The sequence below is a fragment of the Lactuca virosa genome, chromosome 7 (genome assembly GCF_052849685.1).
Source record: "Lactuca virosa cultivar CGN04683 chromosome 7, Lactuca_virosa_CGN04683_v6, whole genome shotgun sequence".
Lineage (NCBI taxonomy): Eukaryota > Viridiplantae > Streptophyta > Magnoliopsida > Asterales > Asteraceae > Lactuca > Lactuca virosa.
The window spans coordinates 176,311,560-176,325,582 of record NC_136432.1 but is presented as its reverse complement, the minus strand read 5'-3'; the positions used below and the strand labels follow the sequence as shown (position 1 = coordinate 176,325,582).

General features: G+C 35.4%; 1 protein-coding gene across 1 annotated transcript; it reads right to left on the bottom strand.

Annotated features, from left to right (window-relative positions):
* Positions 1–8,735: 8,735 nt before the first annotated feature.
* LOC145127334 (uncharacterized) lies at positions 8,736–11,107 on the bottom strand. Its single transcript, XM_079062550.1, has 4 exons — positions 11,084–11,107; positions 9,504–10,087; positions 9,289–9,427; positions 8,736–8,819 (listed from the first exon to the last, which is right to left on the bottom strand). The coding sequence occupies exons 1-4, from the start codon at positions 11,105–11,107 to the stop codon at positions 8,736–8,738; spliced, it is 831 nt and encodes a 276-aa protein (XP_078918676.1).
* Between the last annotated feature and the right edge of the window lie 2,916 nt (positions 11,108–14,023).

Below are 14,023 nucleotides of genomic sequence, written 5' to 3'. Positions count from 1 at the left end.
GGCGTAACGAAGTGGATGATAGAGGAAAGGCATCTACAGCTAATTTATCAAGTGGAAAAGGGAACAACAACCCATTAGGTAATTTTAAAAATCCAAGTAAAAGTCAATATCATAGTGTCGCTGAAAATGTAAATGTAGTGCCAGAACCGATTATGTATGTTACACCGGAGAATTATAAGTATATCGGTGATAATGATGTTGGTACATATGTTAATGATGTTGGTGTAAATCATTACTCTGACAAAAAAAAAGTAGTAGCCGTGGTAAATAAGGTTGGTAATGAATCTGGAAAACAGGAAGTTCCGTTTTTGCATGATGGTGAACTAAAAGGATATGACAAGTTTGCGGATTGTGACAAGTTGGATATATCCGGCCTAGAGAGTGATTCTAACGGAGAAGAATTTGATGACGAACCTAAGCTTATTTATTAAGATACCATGTTTCATGGTATGCCCCCTTTGCCTTCGTGTCCTGTAAACGCTGATGTGAACATTCCATGTCAGAGGGTGGATATAAGTGAAGAGATTAAGGTTCTAGATATTTTTGATGACAAAGAGTTGCTCAAGCTTGCAATTGGAAGACAATGCATGGAACAAGGTAAGCAGTATAAGACTACCAGATCGAGCAAAGAAAGGTTCGAGGTTGTTTGTTTGGTAAAAAATTGTTCATGGATGGTTAGGGAAAAAAATTGTTTGGTACTCACAAAAGTGTCATTGTTGATTTCCAACAAAGAACCTATACATGTAGGCGGTGGCAAATAGATGGCTTACCTTGTGGCCATGTCATAAAAGTGCTAACAATGAGCCGTTATGAAGATTGTTCGGAATTTGCTTTAAAAGCTTACTTTACAGAGACACCGAGGAAAACTTACGAGGAGTCTGTGAACCCCTTACCAAGTCCATCTGAGTGGGAGATCCCGGATGATTTGATGACCGTGAAGCCACCCATAATGGAGAGACGTCAGCCGGGTAGGCCAAGAAACACTGGTCGTATTCCGTCGCAAGGTGAGCATCCCATACGACAAGAATGTTCTACATGCGGTCAATTTGGACACACGAGGAACGATTGTACGGGTAGGGGATCGGGGAGCGGATCTGGGGGGGAGGAAAAAATCTACACAAAAGGGCATAAATGACTGATGAATTTGCATCTGGAAGCGGATCACAGAACGAAAGCGTGTACCCTACTTTTGATTTCAACATCACATTTGATTTAAATTGTCCTTAGATTAATGTAGGAAAGTAATGAATTCCCGTATTTGTAATTTGTATTGCTTGTATTAAACTGCACTTCTGATATTATTAATTAAATCTACTTTATTCCATGAAAAATAAAACACAAACATAAAACATTATTGGAAAAGAGATATACCCGTAGGAAACATTACATAAGACATTTCACATAAAAGTGCCTTCTACATGAAATGTTTGTTATTTTTAACTAGAATCCATGCATCCTCATACTCGACGTCACTTCCCTCGTGCTCCAAAATGTAATGATCTTTAACCATTTCTAAAAGATCTTCGTCGTTGTTTGTATAACTATACCTGTTTTTAAGATGATGATACCATCGATTGAACCATGTGATTTTTTCCTTTAAATCCATCCACTTACCAATAATATCTTCTTGTGTTCAGTGTTTTCCTTCTCCCAACGAGAGGTTAAACATAGCTGTTATGCGGGTCCATTCATCACCTTCAAAGCAATCAGGGTTAACCATGGTTACATCATCGTAAATTTTCATCCAACATCGTGTTACCACCATTACCTCTCTTATCGTCCATGGATTTGGAGTATTGGATGGAGCAGCTACGTTGGAAGAAGTTGCTTGATTGGAGGCCATTTTTTAAATTTGTTTGTTAGTTTGTTTTAATTTTATAGTACTTAAATAAGAAAAAATACCGACATACAATTAGGTGGATTCCCATAAGTATTGTTTGAAAGTACATTATGCAGGCTACAAAGCAGTAATCAAAGTCTATGAAACCGTAGTCAAATAATGAAAGAAAGTAGTCCAATTGTCAGATACCTTACACGGAGATACTGTTTGAAACGACAAATATACTGTTCGAAAAGACAATACATTATGCAGGCTACGAACCAGTAGTCAAAGTCTATGAAACCGTAGTCAAATAATGTGAAAGAGTATCCAATTGTCAGATACATTATACAGAGATACTGTTTGAAACGACAAATATACATGTTCGAAAAGACAAGACATTATGCAGGCTACAAAGCAGTAGTCAAAGTCTATGAAACTGTAGACAAATAATGTGAAATAGTAGTCCAATTGTCAGATCCCTTACACGGAGATACTGTTTGAAACGAAAAATATACTGTTCGAAAAGACAATACATTATGCAGGCTACGAAGCAGTAGTCAAAGTCTTTGAAACCGTAGTCAAATAATGTCAAAGAGTATCCAATTGTCAGATACCTTACACGGAGATACTGTTTGAAGCGACAAATATACTGTTCGAAAAGACAATACATTATGGACCTTGCCTTTATAGCTCCTACATACATATGTGTCCGCATGTGGTAATGCCCTTACCTCGACAACCTTAGGCAAACTAAGTAATTGGTAATTGTCTCTTACAAGTGATTTGAAATGAGTTTCTCTGACAGTGACCATGAAGAAAGTTTTAACAACTTGCCTGTATACCTTTATAACCTAAGGCGAACCAACCCGCATACTCACACTCACATCAAAACGGATTTGATGGATCGTTTCCAATCTTGTTTTCTGGCTATTGGATGGGTGGTATATTTCTTTTCCAAATTTCTTTTGTTGCTTTACATTTGTTAATATTTGTACATTTAAACTAATTGCTTTGCACTCTTAAAAAATACAGGTCCATGCATTCGTAAATTGTTTCTTGCCTGTCCTCTACATAGATAGTGTCCGTCTTAGAGGCGACTACCTAAAAACAATGTTTGTAGCGGTTGCTAAAGATGGGAACAATCTGACTTTCCCTATAGCATTTGGTATGACGGTTGAAAATAATGTGGTAACTTCTACGTGGTTCCTAATGAGGTTAAACGAATGTCTCAGAGAGGGTAAGGAAGTAGCGTTCATATCCAATATGTACGATGTTGTTGGCTCTTGCGTAGATAATGTTTTCACTGATTCTTATCATGGTTACACTTGTAAGAGCTTCCACAAATATTTACGCACAAGAGTAGGCTCTGGAAGATCAATGGAAACTTTGTTCTGGATAACATTAAAATCGTACACTATGTCGACTTTTGAACAAAAATTTTCTAGGCTACACATTGATGCTCGTGAAGTGCTTACGAATATCGGTCATCCGAAATGGGCAAGAGCCTATTTCCCTAACATCCGTTCGAATGTACTCAACATGGAAGTTCCTCAATATTTTTCAGTAATATCGCTCAATCATCGTAATGTACCGATAATAGCGCTTATCGAGGGAATTCGTGGGTACATGCAAAATACATTTGTTGAACGAAGTATAATGGCATGTATATTTTCGGGTGCAATATAAAAGAATAAAGTAGGTTGTACAACAACCTTTTCTAACCATATTTATTTTTCAGGGAGTTTGACTGGTGTACTAACACTGTATGCTCAAATGGTGGTTCAAAGAAGGATGCAAAAGTCTGTTCATTGGCAAGCAACACAGATCCCCCAACAGATCTCGTCTCACATGTCGACATATGTGTATGAAGTATTTGATTTTAAAGCAACTTGTGTTGTAGAACTTAACGGTCGTACTTGTTCATGTGGAAAATGGAGCAGTCTTGGTATAGCATGTGGTCATGCCATCGCAGCAGCACGTGATTCAAACATGCATGAAATAGTTAATTTGGTTCAAGTATATTACCATGCTGATGTATTTCAGCTCTTCTACGAGACACAAACCGTTCACCCACTTCCCCCACCATCTGAATGGGAAATACCAGACCCTTTGATGGCTGTTTTATTGCCGATGTAAAATTTATTCCCTCTAAATATTGATGCATGTAATATATTTGTCGTTGACTATGTAATATATTTGGTGTGTTGTTTGTAATATATTTTTATATATTATGTTTGTAATATATTTGACATTGTGTTTGTAATATATTTGAAATATATTATGTTTGTAATGTATTTGCCATTGTCTTTGTAATATATTTTCCATTTGTTTGTGCTGTTAAAAACCACGTAAAATAACATAAGTTGTCATTTTTAGCTTACGATAAAATTATGTTTTTTAGTTTCATTTTCATGTTTTATATGTTGGTTACGTTGTTTTTACATAGTTCTTCGTCCAAAAATATCCGGATTTCAAATCGGATATCGTTACATCATTGGTTTTACCCTCCAAAGTATGCTTCGTGCTGTTAAAAACGACATAAAATAACATAAGTTGCCATTTTTAGCTTACGATAACATATGTTTTTTAGTGTGATTTTAATGTTTTATATGTTGGTTACGTTGTTTTTACATAGTTCTTCGTCGGAAAATATCCGAATTTCAAATCCGATATCGTTACATCATTGATTTTACCCTCAAAAGTATGCTTCGTGCTGTTAAAAACGACATAAGTTGCCATTTTTAGCTTACGATAACATATGTTTTTTAGTGTGATTTTAATGTTTTATATGTTGGTTACGTTATTTTTACATAGTTCTTCGTCGGAAATTATCCGGATTTCAAATCCGATATGGTTACATCATTGGTTTTACCCTCCAAAGTATGCTTCATGCTGTTAAAAACGACATAAAATAACATAAGTTGTCATTTTTAGCTTACGATAACATATGTTTTTAGTGTGATTTTAATGTTTTATATGTTGGTTACGTTGTTTTTACATAGTTCTTCGTCGGAAATTATCCGGATTTCAAATTCGATATCGTTACATCATTGGTTTTACCCTCCAAAGTATGCTTCGTGCTGTTAAAAACGACATAAAATAACATAAGTTGTCATTTTTAGCTTACGATAAAAGTATGTTTTTTAGTGTGATTTTAATGTTTTATATGTTGGTTACGTTGTTTTTACATAGTTCTTCGTTAGAAATTATCCGGATTTCAAATTCGATATCGATACATCTTTGTTTTTACCCTCCAAAGTATGCTTGGTGCTGTTAAAAACGACATAAAATAACATAAGTTGTCATTTTTAGCTTACGATAAAATAACATAAGTTGCGACATAATAAACACAACATAATTAAATTGGTTTCCACAGATTAGGAAACTGTTTGGGATACAAATTTTGTTCACGATCGATAAAATCCCCTCTAATTCTAACAACATCTGTTAGACGGTCCCGTTCAGCTTGAAGCATATTAGACTCCCTATTTTCCTCTCGAATCCATTTCTTAGCCTCTTTGATTTTTTTTTGTAGTTTCAGCAATCCAATTTTCTTTTTCAATTACTTGATCTGCTACGTCGTTTGCACATTGGTTGAGTGTGCAACTAGTTTGAGAGTCCCTTTCGTTGGCTTCTTCAGTGGCCTTCATAGCTTGGAAAATGTCGTCAGGCATGTTACCTGGGAGTGGGAAATCTGGGCCTTCCGGAATTGGGTTGTTATCGGAACAAACATATCAATCTTCTTCTTCACAATGCCAAACACCGAACTCAGATGAATTCATTCTAAATTTTTAAATGTTGTAATGTATCACGTTTAAGATGTATGTTAGTTGCATATTAATAGGGTGAGACCAACATAGAAGTACTGTTTGAATGTTGTAATGTATCACGTTTAATATGTATGTTAGTTGCATATTAATCCAATTCCTTTTACGGTCAATATAACCCCAGTAGTTGTCTAGAAGGTTTCGTTGGAAACGATAATCTTCAAAAGCCTTATCCACATCAGCTTCTCTTTGTAACAACACTTTTTTCACTTCCTCATCCATCTTCTCCCCTAATATAGGAAGATCGACGTGGGGAGGGGGATTGGTTGAAACGTTATTGGAATTTGACTCCAAAGGAGGCTTATTGTTGGACGAGATGACCAATTAAATTTTTCCAGGATCCTTTTCATCTCGTCTGATCTTTCTGTCATTTTCACACTACAATTTTTTTTAATGTTTCTTTGATTTCTGAATTGATAACAAATTTACATTAAATATGACATTAGATAATAGTCAACGACTATAAGATAGTAGTCAAAACCTATAAAAAATAGTCAATCGAATAAAATAGTAGTCAAACACTAATAGACAGTAGTCAAAACCTATAAAAAAGTAGTCAAATAACAATCATGTGTCGAATCTTCACTGTACGATAAGACTGCACATGAGGTAGTAGCCAATGGCTAGTAGAGAGTAGTCAAATCTTATAAGAATGTAGTCAAATTAGAATAATGTCTTGGTACTATATGACAACACCTAATATAGTAGTCAAAAGCTATTTGACAGTAGTCAAAGCCTATAAAAAAGTAGTTAAATTGTAAATTATATATAGAGACTTAAATGTATGCGTCTGAGATTTACAAATCATATATTAGTGGTTAATCTATAACCGTCGTACACATACAATCATGTCCACCTCTCAAGAAAAATGGAGGTTGATGCCACAAGAGAAGCGATTGCAAATGTTAATAAAAGAAGAAGAGATCAAGAACGAGATTAAAGGCGTTGAAGAAGATAGGAAATGGTGGGATAACTTACAAGCCGATATTTGGTCTAAAATGAGGTCGGTTCAAGACAATGAACGCGACATAAAAACTACAAGGGTTTGGGTACGAGATGCAATAGACTACGCCAACAAAGAAGATGTTAAAATGAAAAAGATTCTCAAAAACATACAAAAAAATTACGACTGCGTGATTCAAGAAAAAGCAAACTTTCCAAATGATTTTCCAGATGTTTGAATTTAATAATTATTGATTAATCAAGTAGTAAGTTTATGCATTATTTATGAGTTTATCTATGTATTAAGTTTTATATTTGCTTGTTTATTATGATTAATCTATATAATATGTACTATGCTCTTGCTAGTTTGTTTATGTTCAATAATTAAGGGACATTTTCTTAACCAATCGTCATGAAACAGTACACATTGAATGTCACTAAAAACATACAACTCGGACTAACTAAAAATCGCTTGTGTAGAAGATCCATAATATATCATGGACATCCTATAGCGAAACTGAGTAGCAGCAACAACAGGTGCCATCGATATACCAATCGGTCGACCTGAAACAAGCTGCTCCATGAACATCAGCATAAATACACCGCACTCTCCAAACATCCCTTCTTGTTGGGGCACGTTCGTAACATCCGTAACAGTGATGGATGCTTTCTGAACAGGCAAACCCATGTGGTTCCAATAGCCAATTTCCAGTAGAATGCGGTCCATAAGCTCTTCAAACCGCACAAAATCAATAATCTTCACGTTGCCAAATAATCGGAAGCTGTTGTACAAATTCAACGACAGCGTGTCCATCCATAACTCGCCAAGTACCCAATGATGTGGGTTGATGAATATTGGAAAATAAAAATGTTTTAACACACAACCGTTGCAATATTACATCGTTTAATTAGTGTAATATGACAATTAAAGTGACTGATAATATATATATATATATATATATATATATATATATATATATATATATATATATATATATATATATATATATATTATTTCTTTACTTAAACGGTCAACTTCTAGCCAAGATTTACATCCATCCAATGGGTCAAACGGATTTCCCATTTCACTTCCTGCCCACTGGAACATCTCAAATGCACAAAAAAATGACGATGGCATGATTGTTCATCGAGCATCGTTCGGTCTCCGCTCATTCAAAAGCCTTCCCCATATGTCAACATGCTGCATTTAAAATTAATTTAAACGTAAGTAGCTTATTAAATTATTTAAATTTTAAATATAAAGGAATGTCTTCATACCGATTCATCTAAAAATCCCAATTCACTTGCATAAAAAAGCAGATCCAAAAACTTTGCTTCCATTTTTTCATTGTATAACCGATGTTTAAAAAAAAACAGTCGGTTTGTTTCCCATGTATAGAGCAGGGGCGTTACAACCCGGATTCACATACGGCTCCAATAAAAGTGTCGGGGGATCGCTGACAAATACGGGGGGTGGTGGTTCGTTGTGTATTACCCCACATGTATGATATTGGGGGGCATTTTGAACCTACATTATATACGTAGTCAATAACTATCCATATAGTAATAAAATTATAGTAAATATGATTTTTAACATACTTACCGAAACGTATGGGGAGCTAAGATATTGAGAATGTTTCAATTGCCTAACCGGACGACTTTCTTTCACAACAGGAGGCCGGGGTATATGATTTTCCGCATCCACAATCTCGCTAGCAACAACCTTCTTTTTCTTCTTCTTCTACAAAAAAAAAAATATTAATTTTTTTTAATATACTTTAATAAAATAAAAAGTTTAATATACAAAAAAAATTATAACCTCCTTCACGATTTCTATTTGTTTTCTAGAATCAAACAATGGTGAATTATCAACATCTTCATCCTCGTTTACTCGATTTGATTTCTGTGGACTACCAACCACATTCTCATTCACCTACACTTAATGAAAAAATAATTAATAAAAAGTTTCGTTAAAAAAATTAAATAATACATCATATATATATTTAAATTGATAGTAATACCTCAAAAGCTTCGTTAAAAAATTCTTCCAAATCATCACCGTCTCGAGTTCCACCTTTATTTTTCAATCCTCGGATTTCTTCCTCCAAAGATTGAAGTCTTGCCATTATTTCTCGCGCGGTTTTTTATTTAATTCCCACCGTATGAGTTCCATCGGTAGACTTGGAAGATTGGCTGTTTCCACATGATGGATGAGACGAAGATGCCCCCTACATAAATTATTTCATATATCAATAATAGTTGAAAATTTTTATTATACTAGATTCTGCTTTTACAAATTTACTTACATCATTTCTAAAGTTATAGCGTACAGAAGAAGGGACTTCAGACGATTCACAATTCAGACTAGTAATATATGACAAATAATGTGGAGTAGAGGACTCAACATCTGAGGCAATCATCTTTTTTTTTGGGTTGATGCGTCTCGTCTTGACCAACATCGAAAACATCGCAAACTTTCGCCCAAGTTAACCTCCTAATAGGAAACCAACGCAATATACGAGGATATAAATAATTACGTCGTATCGCAGCATTTCCCCGAATTACTGGGAACATCTCCCATATCCATATCTTGTAATAAATATACGTTAATTTATAAGTGTTAGCACTAACTAAAATTTTTAAAAAAATAAAAACCGATAAATTGTTAAATATATTTTTTTAATTACTTAAATATACCTTCAAAGGAATAACAAAACCCGATAGTGTGTACACAATCACTTTTGTTGGATGGTTGGACATATGATCATCAAATTTCTTAAACATACCCGACAATCTAGGGTATGTTTTAGTCGATAGATAACTCCCCCACGAGAATCTATATTATAAGAAAAAAATATTAGTTAAACGTATAAAAATTAGTATTTTATTATAAATATTAAATTGACAAATACATATTCCATTGATCCAGGTTCTCCACCACCCACAAAAATTCCTTGGTGACTTTATCATTAAGCTCCTTTCCCAAAAAACATTGATTGAGGATATATAGCAAAATGGCACAGACACCGTCGTGAGCCGATATGTCATTGAACCGTTGATTCAAGATAAGGAGCTCTAAATCTTCTACAACTAAAGAAGTGTTCGTGCGATATGGGAAGACTCTGGACCGAAATGTATTTTCACCATATCTGTGTGTATACATGGTTGAAAATTCGATCCTTGATGTAGGACACTGGCCCATGTAAAGTTCGGTCACAAGACAAAACTCATATGGCCCAAATGACAGTGTACATCTAGAAAATCTAAAATATAGACGTTCAACGACGTCCGTTTCAGTAGTAGGACGCAACATATGCAGTAACAGCCCATGAATAAGAAGTCCATCTCCGGATTGAGCTGGTAGGTCCAACAAGTAACCAAAGCTAGTTGTTGAAAAAAGATCGTGCACGGGTCCGTTCAAGCGACTCAAAACTTCATGCAATTCATGGCATGAAGCTTTGACAGATAAGTGACCCATCATCGTTTTGTTTGGAAGCTACAAAATTAAATAAACATTAAGGTTAAATAAAGTTTTATAAAAGAAAAAGAGCTGATAAACAATTATAGAAAACACACAATATAAGACTTAATCATTTCATATATTCTATTTACTTTGTTTAAAATACCAAAGGAAATTAATTGACTACATTTTTTTTGTATTTTCTATACTACTAGTATACCAAATTTAGCATTGTACTTTGAAAATGGTGTGACAATAACATATTTTATTACAAACCCGAAAGTACCAAAACACAATGTTATTTTATCAATACAGTATACTTCAAAGTATCTACACATTATAAACATAAAAACATTTTCAAATCGATAGTACATTGCTATTGTATGCTATAATTGAGACATATAAAATAACATCATTTTTAACAACATGCAAACATTGAATCATAACATACATACAAGGGGATACAATCCTTAAAAATACGTTTAAACAATTTTTTTTTTGAAGAAAAATGAAAAATATATATATAAAACCATAGGTTTTAGGAAACCTACGATTTTTTTTCCAACAAAAAATCATAAGATACATACAAGGGGATACAAATGTTTATTAGTTATAATTTTTTTTTATTAAAAAAAACCGTATTTTTTGGGAAACCTACGATCTACAAATGTTTACTTCACAAACTGTGCAGTAAATGCTTGTACACCGTAGGTTTCCAAAAAACCTACGGTTTCCTTTTTTTTTGTTTTTTTAAAAAAAATTATACGACTACAAAATAAATAAAGTTTCGATGCTATTGAATCGATTTAAAAATAAACGAAAAAAAAATTCCGTTCGGTTCATACGAAACCGTAGGTGTACAAGTCGACACTGCACAATCTGTGCATTTGGCACTTGTACACCGTAGGTTTCGTATGAAACCTACGGTTTTATATTTTTTTTTTCGATTTTTTTCAAAAAAAATTTAACCATATATACAAAACCTACTCCTAATCACAAACACGGTAAAATTTTGATGAAAAGTAGACAAACCTGGTTGTTCTTCAGGTGCTCCATTGAGAGAAAAAAGTAGCCAAACCAAATAAAACAATAGGAAAAAAGACCTAAACTGAAATTTTTTTCATTTTATACTTTGGGCTAATGGGCCACGAAAAAGTAAACGGACCCGTGAAACAGTAGCCCATTACCACGAAATAGTACTTTTCGGCCTAAAACAGTAGTTAACCACGTTGACCGTAGTCAACCATAAGTTGACTACGGTTTTGTGGGCTATTTTTGGCTATGTGATATTTTTAGGCTATTTTTTGATAAATAATTAACAAAAATGGCTAGATTAGTATTTTCCCATATATATATATATATATATATATATATATATATATATATATATATATATATATATATATAACAAAGTAACCACTTCTGAAGCATAATGTTACCAAATGAACCAAAATGACCATTTTAAACCTCATATGAAAGAACTACCTCTCAGGGAGAAGGGAGTGATTTCCTTCCAATTCACTCAACCCATTATCACATTCGCTCCATATCGTTTTTTTTCTTTTTTTTATTTCATCTTTTCCAACCTACAACAAATGGAAGTACCATTTTTTCCAACTCACTCAATTAAAAACATATAAAACAACATTGTGTAAGAGAGAGAGAGAGAGAGAGAGAGAGAGAGAGAGTGTGTGTGTGTGTGTGTGTGTGTGAGTGAGTGAGTGAGTGAGTGAGTGAGTGAAGGAGGAGGAGGAGGAGGAGGAAAACGGCTTCCTCAAACTGCATGTGAGGCCAAAGCCTCAACCGCTTGTTCTCGGGGCAATCCCCCTGCAGTATTGTCGGTACCGCCAACCCAAATATGCCACTTCTGAACCAGACATCCCTTACAATTTATTACGAAAATTGAATAAGAGTCAATAACATTGTAACACCCGTGACTTGAGGTAATGATAATTATTCAATTTCTTTGTAATTAATTGTTGGACTATGATATTAATGTTGGATTATTGAGTTGGGCCCTTAATGAGTGGGCCATTATATAATTGGGTTGTCTAAAGACGTATGATGGGGCGTAAGCTTGGCTTACGCGGCGCGTAGTGGAAGCCTTGGATGTGGGGGATCGATACGCGTACGCGCATCGTACCAAGGAGTACGCACAGCGTATGCAAGAAGACTCAAAACCCTAATTTTTAGGGTCTAAGCCTTATAAATACCTCATTATGTCCCAAACCCTAGCCTCATTACCAACCACCTTGACTCAGAAACCCTAAAAACCTAACCTTCTTCATCTTTGTGTGATTTTAATCTTGTGAAGTCCATTTTAGTGGCTTGAAGCTTGGAAGGAAAAAGAAGAAGTTGGTGAAGAAGAACTTGAGTAGCTTGAGCTCAAGGATCTGAGATATCATCACCATTTAGCACTCATTTGAGGTAAAAAGCTCACAACTTGCCTCATGTATGCTTAGATCTATGATAATGGTGTTTTGGACCTTTTTGGTCCCAAGAATGGATTTTTATGGTCCAAATCCGTTTCTAGGCTTAGGGTTGCCACCCTTAGTGTTATATGGGTCCCAAGAACAGAAAAGTTCCCATCTTGAAGGTCTTATTGTGGCCATGCATGAATTTTAGTCATTTCCATGGAAGTTAGTTGCCAAATTTCAAGTTTGGGTCCATTTGGTGGTTTGCAAGCCACCAAGTAATTGAATTTATGGGTTAAGACACTTTATTGGACTCAAATCTGCGTTGGACTTAAGGTCTTAAGGGATTAAGCCTTTTGGAGATTATGGCTTAACAGGGTAGTACGTTGGGCGTACAAGCCCGTACGCACAACGTACAAGTCATGCAGCCTGTACGCTTAGCGTACAGAGGAGTACGCCCCGCGTACTCACTGGATTTGGGTTTTCGTTATATGGGCCTCAGGTTGGGCCATTTTGTGGACTTTGCTATTTTAGGACATAGTGGGCCATCAGGAATCAGTTGTTTTGGGCTAAGAATATGTTTGGGCTTAAGGGAAGGCCCATTTGAGGAGTTGGGCCCAATTTTGAAAATCGGGCCATTAGTGGGCTTGGAAAGGCTATATAGAATTGGACCTTTCATGTTATGGATTTGGGCCTTGTTCATGGACCAAATTAGATCAGGGGTAAAATGGTTATTTTACCCTAAGAAGGATTATTGGATTTTGACTAAGAGTTATTTTGGTAATAATAGCTCGGGGAGTCATCGGGACAGCCGTTAGAGATTCCTTACCGTAAGATTCTGCATTCAGCTTTGCGAGGTGAGTTTCCTCCTGTATGAACGGGTCGAAGGCACTAATGCCGACTCATATATGTATGCTAGTATGTTCCGGACCAAGGTCCGATGTCGGGCAGTACCAGATGTAGGTTTATATGTTTCCGGATTCCGATCCGATGTCTGGCGGTGCCCGAGGAATCTTTGTATTCTTGATGTCTTCGTGATTCTTGCATGTGTCTCTTTTGTATGTTTCCGGATTATGGTCCAATGCCAGACAATGCTTGATGAATGTTTGTATGCTTCCGGATTTTGGTCCGATGCCGGGCGGGGCCCGAGGAACGTTTATATGTTTATGTTATGTGATTATTTATGTGTATATGTTGATATGTTTATATTTATACCGAGCTTTTCTCGATACCGGACTCTATCCGATGCCGGGTGGGGACCGATGCCGGATTCTGTTCGATGTCGGGCTGGGCCCGATGAAGCGGGCGGGCCCCATGATATGTTATTATGTGATTATGTGTATGGTATGTGCTAGTTTGGGGAGACTCACTAAGCTTCGTGCTTACAGTTTCAGTTTTTGATTTTAGGTACTTCTGGTAGCAAAGAGCTTGGGATGACTGCATTACACAAACCAAGATATTTAGCCTAGGATATTTTACTCTCATATATTGACATGTGTTTGATATGATGTTTTGAGATAGTATGACTTATGTTTTGATGAGATGATTTGATAACTAT

Bases quoted from the DNA above. Each gene is read 5' to 3' on its own strand.
- LOC145127334 (XM_079062550.1), bottom strand. From the start codon at position 11,107: ATGGAGCACCTGAAGAACAACCAG. The intron at 9,428-9,503 runs GTATTTGTCAAT...CTTATAATATAG, and splicing joins AACCTGGATCAATGGAATAT to ATTCTCGTGGGGGAGTTATC. The intron at 8,820-9,288 runs GTATATTTAAGT...TAATTTATGTAG, and splicing joins GTTTTGTTATTCCTTTGAAG to GGGGCATCTTCGTCTCATCC.